The sequence below is a fragment of the Dryobates pubescens genome, chromosome 9 (genome assembly GCF_014839835.1).
Source record: "Dryobates pubescens isolate bDryPub1 chromosome 9, bDryPub1.pri, whole genome shotgun sequence".
In the NCBI taxonomy this organism is placed as follows: Eukaryota; Metazoa; Chordata; class Aves; order Piciformes; family Picidae; genus Dryobates; species Dryobates pubescens.
The window spans coordinates 29,132,424-29,148,021 of NC_071620.1; the positions used below are offsets into that span (position 1 = coordinate 29,132,424).

Consider the following 15,598-nt stretch of genomic DNA (forward strand, 5'->3'; position numbering starts at 1 on the left):
AGGGTTCTATTCCCTGCTGGTTACTCTGGCATTGGAAACTGACCCAGTGTTTTTATTTTTTTTGCTGCCTGTGTATGAATGTTGACTTTGTACAAGTGAAAAATGAATACTGAAGGAAAAGGGGAAAAAGCTGTCAGCACTTACCCATGCAGAACTTAATAGTGCCATTTTCTTCTTGAAGCCTGTGTTGTCATGCAGCCCTTAATTTGTAAGAAGTTGAAGGTACAGTGAAGGGTCCCAGAGAAGTGGTCTTTAGATATCAGTGGCAGAATGGAGCCCATGGTTAGAGCTGGTGTGAGATCACCCAGCAAAGATAAGGAGGAGGAATGTTTGCACAGGGAGAAGTACTGCAGCCTTGCTGTTTTCTGCAAGGCTAGATAGCAGTCAACACAACGGTGCTATTGGCTGAAAGCCCTGGAGTTAAGGCAGGTCAAACGCTGTTTTGCAGCCCTTTTATTGGCCTGCTAACCTTTGCTTGGTAAACTGGGTTGCCTTTCAGCAAGGAGGAGGCAGTGAAGTGGAGGCTGGGGTGATAATCCCCGATGAAAAGTCCTTCATGACTTTTGTAACTTCACGGCTATCAGACCGAGGGGAAAAAGGGTGGAGTTTTCCCTTGAAATAGCTGCACCCGAGAGACTGTTGCTGCTTTTGTGGTGACATTTGAGTGTTGCTAAGGGTCTGGGAAGTCAGCACTGATGTATCTGTATTGGTGGTATGCTCTGTGTGCACCAAAGAAGTGCATCCTGCAGTCTGACTGTCACAGTTCTGGCCTCTTCAAAGGATGCAGGTGTGGGTCAGGGACCTCAGGTGGCAGAGAATGAAATGCTTTGCCACAAAGGATGCATTAGGTGTGCCTGAGGGTGTTCATGTCCTTACTGCTGTTGCCAAGCTGGGAGGGTTGTGGCAGGGACAGCAGTACAGTGTCACCTGCTGCTCTGTGTGTGTGCATGCACATGTCCTCAGACTGCACAGCCTGGTTCTCACACTGACCTTGAAACTCCCCTTTTAAAGTGCTGTAAGTGAGACCTGTACAGGCTTCTGGGAGTGCTGGGGTGAGGAGTTAGATCTGGTGAAGGATCTGGACAATAGGTCATCTGAGTAGCAGATGAGGGAAATGCAGTTATTGAGCGTGGAGAAAAGGGAGTCTGAGGGGAGATCACCTTCCCTTCTGCAGCTCCCTGAAAGGAGTTTGGAGCAGAGTGGTCTCTTCTCCTTAGTAACAAGAGATGGGACAAAAGGAAATTCCCTCAAGTTTTACCAGGGGAGGCTTAGATTGGATATTGGAAGAAACTTCTTCGCAGAACTACAAAGCACTGAAACAGGTTGCCTGGGGAGGTGGTTGAATCCCCTTCCCTGGAGGTTTTTAAAAGACAGAGATGTGCTGCTGTGGGACATGGTTTAATACTGGCCTTGGTAGAGTTAGATAGTGGCTGAACTCCATGATCTTAAAAGTCTTTTCCAGCCAAAACCATTCTCTAATTCTATCTGGGGGAGAAACGTGCAACTCAAGGACTTCCATCAGTTCATCTTCTACATGAACACACAGCTCGTTATTTCCCCCATGGAAGCACCCCACAGTGCTGCAGCCAGGGCTTGCACAGCTCTGACTTGGAAGATTTGAAAGATGTTGTTTTGCAGTGCTTTTGCTTAGCAACATTAGGCAAATCAACTTTTCTGTCTGAAGTGTCTTGAGGGTAACTCTTGCCCTTCTGTGGTGGGCAGGGTGAGTTTTAAGGCCCACTTTTTGTGTTTGTAAACCACTTGCTGTCCTTGGAGAGCCTCCATGATGTGATTCCACATGGCTGTCAATGAAGAGTGGCTTGCCTAGGGGTGTGGAGCTTGAGAGGGTCACGAAGAGGCACAAAATATTGTCAGAGCAATAGTTACTAGAGTAGTATGTTCCATTCTGTATGCAGATTGAACTTTATCAAGTTGTCTTACCACAAGATATCTGTATTTGATACTATTTTTCTTTCTTGCAGATTCTGCCTGGCTTGTTCATTGGCAACTTCAAAGGTAAGATGAGTTTTAACACTTTTCTCTAGGATGACTTAGCAGGGGTCTTAAGGTGGTGTTTCACAGGCCTGTGGAATTCTCTGAGGTCTCTGCAGCTTTTTAACCCCATCTTGCTTTGTTTCTGGATCCACCTAGCAGCACTTGAAGAACAACTTGTTTGCTTTTTCACCTGTGTGCTGTGCTGCAAGTACTTTGAGAAGAGAAGAATGAATGCCATCTCCTCAGAGCGTGCTTCAGCTGGAATTCCTGAACATTGGCCTGCCTTAACTGATTCCCCTGCTTGGCAGGCAGGCCTGTGAGCCGGGCAGATTCTTTGTGAGGCTTCAGTCAAACCCTCCTTATAAGTAAAGGCTTAGTATGCCTCTCACTCACTGCTTTCATAATTTCAGTTATTTATAACAATTGCTGAGGGAGTTCTGTTATCACTGCTTGTGAGACTGGTAGGTTTGTGGGTCACTATCTGACCACTGATACTCTGTCCATGTCACAGAGATAACATTCACTGGATTTTTTTGTGTGTGTACAGAAAGACAGAAAACTGTTTTTAGAAAACACAGGAAGCTTTAGGTAGACATCCAAACAAATGACCTGTTCTCAAGGCACTCTGTTAGCAGCAGTTCCAGATGACTGTCCCTGCTCAGAGGTAAACTAGGTGTGCCTGCACAGTTGTTTTGAGATATGCAGGCTCTGTATTTCCTGTGCTTGGTTACAACAAAAGAGCAGAGACTGCTGTGATGTCCTTGGTCTGTCTGATACCACGACTGGTCTGTAAAGACAGACTAGACAATGTCTGCATTGGATTTATAATGGTGCTGTACCTCCTCTCTGTCTCACACTGACCCTTCCTTCCCTACTCCATCCCAAAACATGTGAGTTCAGTGTTTTTTGCCCGATTTATCTGCCTGTGGACCTGCTGACCTGTGTTGTTGGTCCAATGCTTGCTGTCCCCTGGGAAACTGTTCACCTTGAGAGGGAACCTGAAGGGGCATGTGGAGTTAAAGCTGCTTTTTGCCACACTGGTGTGTGAGAGGGAGGTAAGCATGCTGTGGTAAGGAAAATGAGAGGATGAGGGTGAGTTTACACTGGTGAAAGTAGGTAATGAGAGGAGGAGACAAAAAAGTGGGGAGGGGGGCAAGCAAGCAGGACAAAAAGGAAAATACCGGGAACAGGATACTTTTAGAATAGAATAAACCAGGTTGGAAGAGACCTTCAAGATCATTGTGTCCAACCTATCATCCAACACCACCCAACCAACTAAACCATGCAACCAAGCACCCTGTCATGTCTCCTCCTTGGACACACCACAGCATGTGCCAGGAACCAAACTAATTTTCTCTTTTTGTTCAGTGGAGGTTTTTTGTGGGTCTTTCTCCACCCTCCCCCCCCCCCCCCCCCCCCCCCCCCCCCTTTCTTTTCTGTCAAGTAATTTAGGAGAGGGGTGGGAGGAGGTGTGATAGTGGAGTCCTCTAGATTCCAAGGTGTCTGGCAGAATGGGCCCAGGGAATGTGGCTTTGTCCCTCTTGCTGTGGCTGTCCTGCTTGACAGCCTGTTCAGGGGAGTAAAACTCAGCCAGAGTGTCTGTTTCCTGGTGCAGTTCTGTTTTCAGCTGATGAGTGAAGTTGGTCAAGGTTGTGGAGTGAGTCAGCATCCCTGCCCCTGCCAGGGCTTGCAACCTTCCTGCTCATGCTGCTCAGGCCACTCGGAGCCATGTGTTCCTTGCCAGTGGTCCTTAAATGGCATATCAGGTCACTTCTACACATGGAGTAGAAATGTGCATGTGGAACTGGTGTGAGTGGCAGCATTCCTGAGAATCTAACTGAAAACCAGCAGAGGCTGAGATGCTTCAGCTGCCTGCATAAGAGAGAGTGAGGCTGGGTCAGCTATAATCTCAGTGTTTGTGTTATAGAGGCTGGTGTGTAAATTCGATTAAAGTCACACAATGTCTGTATTTATTGCTATGACTTTTGCCCACATTGCATTGAATCGTTATGTTCTGCTCTCATGTGTGGCTGTTATAATCTCAAATCAGCTGCTGTACCTGGGGAAGAAGAGAGAAGATTGGTGTTCCTTCATACAAAAGCAAACTTCTGTGATTTGCTTCCTGTATCCTATGTCCCTCAACACCCTGCTGCCTCATGGCTTGCAAGCAATTGCAGCGAAGTCATCCTGTTCGGAGCAGACTGTCTGTTAATCACCAGTGTATTTTTCTGGGGGAGTTTGACTACCATGTTCTTGGGGCCTGTTCTGATTTGTGGCCCTTTTTCAACAAATGACTAATGAATTTTCAGACTGCCATGAAAGAGAATCATTGACTGAGAACCTCAGCAGCATATACAGTGGGGATTGTCTAGAGGGCCCTGATTTAGGTAGCTGCCATGTCCACATACTTTCAAAGATGGGAGGTGTACAAAATGATTCCTGTAATGCACTCTTGAGCAGGGTCCTGTCTTTTCAGCTTGGGGCTGATTGTTTGAGTTGAATAAAGTTGCATCTTGTCAGTAAGAGGACTGACTAAGTCCCTAGATTTGTAGCACCCTCAAAGTCTCAGTGCAGGGAACAGAAAATCACAGAATGGTTTGGATTGAAAGGACCTTCAAGGTCATCTAGTTACATCCCCCACATAATGGGCAGAGACGCCTCCAACTAGACCAGGTTGCTCAAGGTCTAATCCAACCTGGCTTTGCACACTTCCAAGATTGGAGCCTCCACAACTTCTCTAAACAACCTACTCCAGTACCTCACTACCCTCATGGTGAGGAAAGGAGGGGGCCTTCTCCAGAAGCTGAGTCCAGGGAATCTTGGAATCACTCTGATCTGAAGGATAGCCTGTTCTCCTTTATCTTCAGGGTGCCTGGGCAGGCTGAGCTTCCACAGCTCAGTCAAAATACTGTGCATGCTCCTGTCTCCCTGCTGTGTGTGGGACCTGTGGGGAAACTGAGGGACTGGGAAGAGGCACAGCTGTTCCTCAATGAATGCCTACCTTGCTGCTGAGGGAGAGCAAGATGGTAATGGTGTTAAAATGCTGTTATCCTGGAGAGCCATTGTCTGAGGAAGATATTCAACATTTGGGAAATTATTGACTCTTCAGCAATATGATTTACTTTGAAGGTGCTGAATCACTGGACTAGGTTGCCCAGAGAGGTTGTGGAGAGACTCCAAATCTGGACATTGCAATCCTGGGCAGCCTGCTATGTGGGACCCTGCTTTAGCAGGTGGATTGGACTAGATCATCTCCAGAGATCCTTTCCAACCCCAACCATGCCATGATTGTGTGAGAATAGTTCTATGTATAGGGTTTCTTGCTGTCTTTCTAGGCTTAATCATCTTGACAATTCATGACAGAGGGAGTGCAGACTCTATTTGACTTAGCGATAAATTGAAGTCCAAGAAGAACTTTTGATATAGATGTGTGGCAGAAATAGGGGTTGATATTGTTACTTCTGGCTTGTCTGATGCTGCTGTGCAGACTTTTAAGTACATTGAATGAGAGGTGCTTTTTTAACTTCCTTAGGGTAGAAGGTTCTGTGCAGTCCTGGTTATGGGCAACACTCAGATACACAGTGAAACCTGCCTTAGTCCACAGGACTTCAGAAAGTCATTGGAAAGCTTTCTAGAGAAAGTGTAGCTTTTGGCGTGTGCTTCAGGGCTTGTTATCTTACAAGATCTATAAGCACTCTGAAACTGTGGCATGTTCCTGGGGGAGTGTATCTGAGATTGAATAACTAGAGGGCAGAAAAAGTCAAGAACCACAGATGTCCATACAAAATACGAAGAGTGACTTTAATCCAAAAGCCCAAAAGGAAACAGAACTTTTGGGCTGCTTCAGTGAAAGTTAAACAGGAGTTAGTTCTTTGCCAGTGGGAGGGTGAAGGGCTGAGGGAGAAAAATAGTGAATAGAAAAAGGAAAACTCTTCTTCCTGCCTCTAGTTTAGAGGGAATTTTGGGTTGTTCCAGTTGTGCCTTATCTATGAAATTCAATCCTCTCAAAAGACAAAGGATTTATTGTGGGATTGCATGCCCACATGTCTTCTGTGCTGGAAACCTGATGTCCCCTGAAAGGCATCTGGGCTCATGATGAAAAGAGGTGCTTTGTTCCTTAAGGGACAGATATGACATGGCTTTTTAGCCTTTTTCTCTGCACAAATAGAAAAAATACCTTTATTTTCTGATAGGAGTTTCTAAATGGGTGCTGCTTTGATTCCAAACCCAAAGGTGTATCAACAGTGAGCCAGAGACTCCAGAGTGTTTCTACCTTGAATATCAAAGAGCTTGTGTCCCTTCTTCCTTATAATCATATTTGGAAGATTAAAGTTTTTCCAGTGGAATATTTGTGGCCTTTTTGATTTGAAGGGGAAAGCCACAATATGAGGTTTAATTCCCCCCTCCAAGAGTCCAGTGCTGCTGTGGGTGAGCTGGGGACTCCTGGGAAAGTTCCGCCCTTTCCATTACTAAGTGTATGTAAAGGCAGTGTCTGCCAAGCGGCTATAGATCCAGTTAATTCCTGCTTCATTTCTCTGGGGAAAATTTCCCTTTCCTAAGGCTCCATTTGAGGTACTGAAAGCAGGAGTGGATGAAAATGCCATTCCCTTTCTCAGGTTCATCTCCTGAAGGAAGACATCCTGTAAGTGCCCTCATTAAATGGAGTACTGTCCCCTATTCCTCACCCTGCTCAGTCCCCGGGAAGGCCCTTTTGAGAGGGTGGGACAAAATACGTAGTAGAATGTTGAAGTGGGGACAGGAGAGGTGGGGTTTTGTGTGCTTAGTTCCTGTGTCTGAGTCTGTAAGGATCACTGGGCTCTGGAACAAAGTTCTACCATTGGAAAGCCATTCTCAGTAACAGTTCATAGTGCTCTAAACCACTGGAGAGGAGGTTCTCCTATGGGTATCTATGCCCAGTTCTTTCCAAAGCAGAAAAGAAAGTGTATGCTAAAAGTTACTTAAATATTATGTTGATGGGTCTCCATACCTCTGCAGATTGAGACTTGATACTGTTGTACATACTGGGCTGATCTGTCTTTTCATAGTAACACCAGAGTCAGAAATGGAGGAGTAAGAAGGGAGGATGTCTAGTTTGGGAGAGCTAGCTAATGGAAAGAATGTGACCAAATGCAAATAACTTATTTTGTGGAGGTAAACTACTCTAAATTCATAAGTGAGTGGAAGTTAAAAGTTGTAGTAATGCTTGGGGAAGTGTGGCTAGAGAGGTGTCTGGCAGAAAGGGAGCTGGGGGTTCTAATCAACAAGCAACTGAATATGAGCAAGCAGTGTGCCCAGGTGGCTAAGAAAGCCAATGGTATCCTGGCTTGTATCAGAAATGCTGTGTCCAGCAGGAGTAGGGAGGTGATTGTCCCTTTGTACTCAGCTCTGGTGAGGCCACACCTTGAATATTGTGGCCAGTTTTGGGCATCTCAATACAGGAGAGATGAGAGATTCCAGGTGCTGGAATGAGTGCAGAGGAGGGCAATGAAGCTGGGGAAGGGCCTGGAAAATTAAGTCTTATGAGGAGTGACTGAGGGAGCTGGGGCTGTTTAGTTTGGAAAAGAGGAGGCTGAGGGGAAACCTCATTGCACTCTACAGCTACCAGAAAGGATGTATTGGAAAGGCTGGTGCTGGTCTCTTCTCACAGGTAATTAGTGATAGAACAAGAGGGAATGGCCTAAAGCTTCGACTGGGTAGGCTTAGACTGGACATTAGGGGGAAAAAAAATTCAGAGAAAGAGTGGTCAGGCATTGGAATGTGCTGCCCAGGGAGATGGTTGAGTCACCAACCCTGGATGTGTTTAAAGGTCATTTGGATGTGGTGCTTGGGGATATGGTTTAAGGGTGAACTTTGAACTTTGGACTTGGTGATCCTGAGGGTCTTTTCCAACCCAAATGTTTCTGTGACTCTGTAATCACTAATGCTTTTTTTTGTCCTGTTCCTGGAGGATCATAGAATCATGTAATGGTTTGGGTTGGAAGCAACCTTTAAGATTATTTAGTTTCAATCCCTTCATCATGGCCAAGGACCCCTCCTACTGGACCAGGTTGCTGGAGGCACTGTCCAGCCTGTCTGAGCACTTCTGGGGTTAGAACCTCCAGAATTTCTATGGGCAACCTGTTCTGTGCGATCCCCATGGTGCTTTGTGTTTTGTTGTTAGCGGTAGAGGTGGAAGAGACCCTACAGCTGTTTCTTCTCATCTAACTCTACAAAGGGTGAGATCTTTATTCTTCACCTTGCATCTCTGTGGAGGTGCTAAAATACTGAAGTAGGAGAGAGTGGTTGTAGTTATGATTGAGACTTTGTAACTTTAATATTGGAATCCTTCAGTTATTGATGTGTCTTAATTGTTATAGAATGAAGTTGAGGGAAAAGAAGATAAATATAGATGTGGGGGGGAGAGAGAGAGGAAGACCTGTCCAGAGTGAATTGTGTCCTTTTGTCTGAGGATAGTTTCCTAAAGGCTTCACTTGGGAGTCCACATCAGCTGAGAAGCGTTTTGCTGTATTACACAGAGTATTAAGGCACCTACTGTGCAGCAGAATGCCACGTTGAGGGAAACTTTAGGGATGCACAAGGTGGACCTTGATGGGTTAGTTTCATCATTAAATTTGGCAGTGGGGTGTTTCATGCTGCAATTTACAAATGTGAGCCTTCTGAAGAAGTTAGAACTGCTGTGGCAGTGGTGATTCTTTTGGGTTTTTGATGGCCCTGTGAATAGCCCTTGAATTTTTTTGTCATTTATGGTATGAGACAGTGAGTGACAGGATCTTGTCTCTAGTGCTGTTTGAACAGCTTTGTCTGTTGTATCTGTAGAGGCTTATGGCAGGTGCCAGGGAAACCAGGGGAATTTCCCCTCTGTAAACTCTTTAAAGTTCAGGTTCAGATAATACAGGCAGTGTCTGGGAAGGTTTTTCTCCTCGGTTTTTGTGATTTGAATGGTTGCTCTCTAAATATATTGAGGATCTGCTGGTTACCCTGGGGTGCAGGTCTTGGACAGCCATTTTCAGCTTGTTTCTAGGAATATCTGAACTCTCACTGATTGTATACTTTGGATTTGTTGAAATGCATAGAATGGTTTGAGTCAGAAGGAACCTTAAAGTTCATCTAGTTCCAAGCCCCCTGCCATGGGCAGGGACATCTCCTATTGGCCTGCCTTTTCAAGGCCCCAGCCAGGCTCTGAATGCTTGTAGTCTTGGAGCCTCCATAACATCTCTGGGCAACCTGTTCCAGTGCCTCACCTTCCTCATGAGGAATAATGTCTTCTTAATGTATAAGTGAAATTCAGCTTCTTCCAGTTTGAAGCCAATCTTCCTTTATCCCAAGTCCTTGGTTAACTGGAAAACTAAAATTCTTTGGTCATTTTGAGTGTTGATTGCCCTTTCAGACTGCTTCAATTTATTTTGGGGTTATATCTCTTTTTACAGCAGTTTGCCTTGTGTGGCAAGCCATCTCTTACTGTGTAGGTCATACTGATAGAGATCAGCATCTTCTTGTACTCGGTGTGCATTAACACCTTGAGGTCCAGCCACCAGGCTCTGAAATATGCCCTCAGCCCTTGGAGAATGGACAGCAGTGACTTTTAGGGACACAAGCTGGTCTCTGGGCTTCCAAACCCTTGCCTGCTTAGGTGTTCTCTGAAAGATCAAGGCTGTCCTATAAACTGTTGAAAAAGATGAAGGTCAGGTGGATTAGAAGAGCTCTCCTGGCAAGCACCAGTATTTCTTCTTGGAAATGCTGACACTGAGATTTTTAGGATATTTTAATTGTTCTGTGAAGCTTGACCTTAATTCTGTTCCAGATGGAATTTGTGTTAATTCTCTCCCGAGGGATCAGGTATCATGTTGATTATGCAGGCTTGACCAGCGGCAAGTGAAATCAATGCAACTTTGGTTCTTCTCTGCATTATATTAGCCGTTGAGAAGGTTTCATCGTTGGATTAGCTTTGAATTTGGTTGTCTGTTGCTGTGCTTGTGTGGATCTTGTCTATGAGGCAGTATAATTAAATGTCAAATTCCTCTTTGTGATGTAGAAAAGGCATTGAAACCTTATAGCAGAGCAGAATAAGACGAAGCCAGAGATGCTAATTGAACTCTTGCACGTACATAAGGAACATACAGGTGATGCTATTGTTATTTTTGTACCTAGAGAGAGCCGGTTTGAAACCTTTGTGGTCAGTGCTCTTTTCTCATGTGTGCAGCCAGGCTAACGTGAACAGATTGTGTGGGGTGGATTTGGAAGGCAGGTGTTCACATCACAAAACCACCTCTGTAATTGCTACCCCATGCCCTGCCGTTCTTGAGCAAAAAGGGCAAAAGCAAATGGACACAGACTACCTTTTACCTGTGTCAGTGGTTCATTGAGGTAATTTTCTGGCATGATTCTGGTTTAGTATGGGGCAAGTTGCTCACTGATGATAGATAATCTCTTTTACCTTCTTTCCCATAGACACAAAGCTATACTTTTGCAATATCTAGCATCAGATTTTCAGTTGCTCCAGTTTGCTTTCCCGTTTTGAATGTTTGAAACCCTTTGGTCTAGGAACCACCTTTTCATAACTGCACTTCCTTTCTGCAGCCTTTTGCATTTTCATGTGTTCAATATCTTTATCATCTCAGTCTCTCTTCAGCCTTACAATAATGGTAGGCGTTGGCTAAATGCATATTTTCCCCTACTTCTCCACTGGAAGTTAAGAACCTAGTTATTTTGGCTTGCCCATTAATACCTCCATTCAAGTGGTACATTTGACTTCTCTTCTTGAGCCTCCATTTCACAAGGTCTGTCTCCCAGGTGCAAATAAGTCTCTTGGAGGGGGGGTTGTGGGTAGAGAGGTGGTAAGCTGCTTCTTGTACAGCTCTGACTGCTTCTTCAGATGGCCATCACCTGCACACAGGCATGCACAGACTTCTATTTCAGATGCAAAATACATGAAACTTCTCAGTTAAGAACACATTCCTGAGTCACTTGAACTCGTTCTTTATATAGTATATAATTTGTTTTGGAGCTAGAAGGGTGCCTTCCCCTTCCCCTGGTGTTCTAGAACAGCTGCATTTGGGGTTTTGCTTTACTTGAGCTTCAAAAAGATATGTACCAAGGATAAGTGATTTCCAGCAAGCACAACTGAAAGGGAAGTGGGCTGTTGCAAGAGAGTAAATGAATTCTTTTCCTTTTTTCCCCTTCCTCTATTGCAGATGCCCGAGATGTAGAGCAGTTGAGTAAGAATAACATCACCCACATTCTCTCAATCCATGACAGTGCCCGTCCCATGCTTGAGGTAAGAGATGGGGGAACTCGGTGGTAAATCCTTACTTTGCAGTTGGCTGTTGGAGTCATTGAGGGGTTAAATTCTTGTTTTGCACAACTGGTGTTTTGAGAATGTTGGTTTTTCTCAATGCAGTTTTGAGATCCACTCACAGATTTTGCTTTTGCTGCTGTTGTAACAACAAAAATCTAGCTGACAAAGGAAGAGACAAGGATGGTGTCAGTCAATATAACCCAGTAATGAGATTGTTATGAATGTAATTGTAAAGGTAAGTGCCCTTCTGTAGAGGGTTCAAGCATCACATAAACACCACCATTCCTTCTCCCCCTTGCCAACTACCACATCCTCCTTTGTACTTGGGCCTCTTTCTTGAATCCTCATAGGAGATGTTTGTGTAAGAGGCTTTCAGTCCTTTTGCTTGGAATGTGGGAGGAACCCATTCTCCCTCTCACACAATACATCTGATAACAGCAGAGCAACTGCAGGTCTCCAACACATGAAATATCATTCCTGTTTTACTGAAGGGAAGTCAATCTGAAGAGCTGAGATGACTTGACATGCTGTGTCATCTTGAGCACAGGAAGAGCTGGTACCAGGCTACAGGTCTCCTGTGTTGGACTGTTTACCTTGGAAGGAGGGGATTTTGGCTGGGCTTTGCTACAGCTTAAGATCCTCCTATTTGATTTATGTTGGAAACAGTTGGTCTTTTAAATTTGCTTCTTCTGTGCATTCCACTTTGCATGAAATATAGTGCAATAGTGGATAAGGACAGTTGCTGATGTTGCCCTTCAGCTGCTGTAGGGAATCTTTGCTTTTCATTCTGTTGTAAAAATCTCTAGTGAGTTCAGTCCTTAAACTACAGAATTTCCACCTCTCCTGGGCACCTCAACAGGGAAGCTGAGCAAAAGGTGTCCCTACTATGTCACGACTAAAACCTGAACCACAATAATGGTGAATACAGTGCTGACCTAGACCTAGGTTCTAGGTGTGCTGGAGCAGGGCTTTAGTTGTTAACTTCATTATACTGTCCACTTGACTTTTTGTTGTGTCTGATACTTGTCTGAAAGATACTGGATTTGAGGAGCACCTTTAGTTAAGGTGATAACCAGTTGTACCGAGTGAGATGTGGTGTTTTCTCTGGGGTGCTATCCTCTAACATGAGGCAAAGCTTGCTTTAGCATGATGATTAGAGAAGTAAGAAGGCTTATTATGGTGCAGATCAGCTGCAGCCTCAGGCCAGTGGTGTTTCCTGTGAAGGTGGCAGTTTTGGGAGCCCACAGGTCACTTCCTCGCTTGTGCTGGTACATCTGGTTGTGAAGCTGTGTGGTGAATAGATCTGGGAGCTTGTAAATATTTTTTTTTTTTTTTTTACCCTCTAGCTAGCCCCACAAAAGACACAAAGGGTTAAATTTACCCAGATCTGTTCTCAATCTGGTTCACAAGTGTCCTAAATTTACAGTGGCATGGAAACATGTACAGGCTCTTCAAGGGTGGACTTGCTTGACTCACCTCTGCCTCTGAAATAAGTATTTCTCCAACTGTGATTTCTTCTTTCTCAGCATGCAGTGTACCTCTTTAGGTGCCAATGGTCTGGAAAACAGCTCTTAAAACTTCCACCAGATCCTACTGAAATTTGGTTTCAGAGGTTATCTCAAAGATCTTTTACAACCCTCATAGATATCTGATTTAGGGTTAGCTCTTAAGTTTGGCTATAGGAAGTTATTTTGTACTTTGAAGCTGGAGTAAGGAGGTAAAAAGTAAGTTTAAAGTCAATTTGATCCTGGCAGCCTGCATTAAGTACAAGACACAGAACTGTTTTGTAAGGCTTTGATTTTAGACTGGAAAGAATCTGACAAAATCTGACCTTGCAATATTGCAGGTGGTTCTTATCTAATCTGCTTAAAGAAAGTTTGTGCTCTAATAAAGCCAGTCCTGAAATGAATTTGTATTTAGGGAGAATCCTAAGGCTGTTGTTCCAATAAAGTATACCACTGTTACTCAGGATCTTCACCACACAGATAACTTCTGCCATTTGAAGATGCAGGCTTACAACTGCATTACAGAAACCTACAGGTGATGTGTCTAAGAGAAAGGACTCCAAGGTTTGCTATTTCTGATGCACAGAAGTTACCTCTTGAGTAAGAACAGTGTCCAACAGCCTCATGTGTGTTCCCAGTCTCAGTGAATCAGTTGGCTCATCCAGAGCACTTTGGACAGCTGCCCGTGGAACACTCACAGATGTGTTGTAAACCCACACAAAAAGCCATCTCAGAGGAGAATAATTAGATTTCTTGCCACCTGCTTTCTGAGCACTCTCTTTTAGCTAGTTCAGGTGGTAAAATCTCTGTTCAGAGCGTGAGACACTGAAAGGTGAACAGCAAAATATATCTCAGTGTGCTTTAAATAATAATGTACCTGGAAGTGACCTCTTGGAACTATCTAACAGGTTGTCATCCATCTGTATTCCTGGAAGGCCTTTGACACTGGCCCCCATAACATCCTTCTCTGCTCCAAACTGGAGAGAGATGGATTTGGTGGATGGACTGTTCAGCCCAGCTGTCTGCTGTGATACAGAGCAGGTATAAAGTGTGAAGGATGAGGTAGTTGGAGCTGGGGAGATCACAAGAGGAAATGCTGGATCAATTTTATTAATTTAAAAATAGAGTGTTTAGTAAATCCAGCCCTTTGGAGGAAAGTGAAGAGCTGAATGACTGAATGCCTACCAAAAACTTAGTGATGTTTCCAAGCTTGAATGGTTGTAGCCTGCTGGGCTGGTATAGGTAATCCAGTCATAGCAGCTTGCTTCAAGATTTGTGATCTTGTTCCATGTTTAAGACAGAATGTTGTAAATCTTACTGGAGTTGCAGCTGGGCAGGGCAGTCTTGTGTGTTTCCAGATGATCTTGAGATTATACTTGTGCAGGTTGTAGACAGGAAAGCAAACTAAGCTATAGGGGATCTGAACTGGCACTTCTGGCACAATGCAATCTGCTTGGCATCATTTGTGTAGTATTTTTGGAGCCATTTGGGCTTATGCTATGGAAACTCATTGTATCTGCTCTTAATATGATGGTGTACTGTAGGGGAGCTCTTCTTGTTGCTTTGAAGGGTAGGAAGGGACCTCTGGAGATCAGCTAGTCCAACCCCTCTGCTAAAGCAGGCTCACCCACAGGTGCTCAAGATTGCCATGTCCAGGCAGATTTGGAATCCCTTCAGATAAACAGACTCTATAACCTCTCTGATCAGACTGCTGCAGCACCCTCACAACAAAGAAATCTCTCCTTACCTTTCAATTGAACTTCCTGGGTTCCAGTTTGTGCCTGCTGCCCCTTGTCTGCCACTGGGCGTTACTGAAGAGTCTGCCTCCATCCTCTTCCCCCCCCCCCCCCCGCCCCCTTCCTCTTTAGATAATGATCAGCATTGAGATTCCCTCTGTCTGTTCTGCTCCATGTCTCTCATGTTCTCCTTGTCAGATAGATGCTCCAGTCCCCTGTGTTTTTTTCCCCAGTCTCCTCCAGTTGATGACTCTGGGAGTGTTGAGAGATACCCAAGTGCTTTTCTTCATCGGTTCTGTAATCTGAAGGAATGTCCTCACATAGACATCATTCCAGAAAGCACTAGTATGGACTGAAAAGCATGTCACTGCTCAACATGGAATAACTAAATAGGGAAATACTGGGAAACCAACCAGCCCCTTTAAAAAAAAGGGGGGGTGGGGGGGTGGCATTTGTTAATTCAGAACAGATGCTGCTCAGCAAGTGAGTGCTGCCAGTCTGTTAAATCCATGATCTGGGGTTGGGTAGTGTGCAGAAGTCTTGAGCTGCAAGAGAAGTCCCTGCTGATTATGGTCTGGATTCTACCACAGGCTCTGCTGGCTTTGGAATCCAGCCCAAAGAATTGTGCAAAGAATTAAAGAGGGAGAGGGCAACACAGCCTTCAAAATCAGAGTTCCCAATACCATATTGCTGCAAATTAATAATTTAGTCAGGTCAAACAGTTGCATTTCCATTTCTAGCACTAAGATGTTCTGTCCCCAGATCTGGAAGCTGTCACTTTTCAGCCTTTCAGCTACCATCAGGAGGAAGCACAGAAGCATTTCTTCTAATAAAAAAGACTTTCTTCTCTGATGTTTCACTGCCTTTTCATGGTAAGGGTTTCCCCTCGTGAGATGTTTCAGAAGACCATGCTGAGCGAAATAGTGAACACTTTTCTTTCAGGTGTAGTGACAGCAGATGATTCTCTCTGGTTTGAAGTGATGCCCTGTCTGGCATTGGCTCTATCATCAGTAGCCCACTAAGAAGCCTCCAAGAGACTTTCATAAAGTGGCTTGTAAATTGTGTCA

The 15,598-nt window shown here is 44.6% G+C and overlaps 1 protein-coding gene across 1 annotated transcript in view; it reads left to right on the top strand.

Moving 5' to 3' along the window:
• DUSP22 (dual specificity phosphatase 22) overlaps nt 1–15,598 on the top strand; it is a 40,429-nt gene that overhangs the window by 4,513 nt on the left and 20,318 nt on the right. The window contains exons 2-3 of the mRNA XM_009903815.2: nt 1,983–2,016; nt 11,187–11,269. Of these exons, the coding sequence (XP_009902117.2) occupies nt 1,983–2,016; nt 11,187–11,269 (117 nt within the window). The remainder of the gene's footprint in view (nt 1–1,982; nt 2,017–11,186; nt 11,270–15,598) is intronic.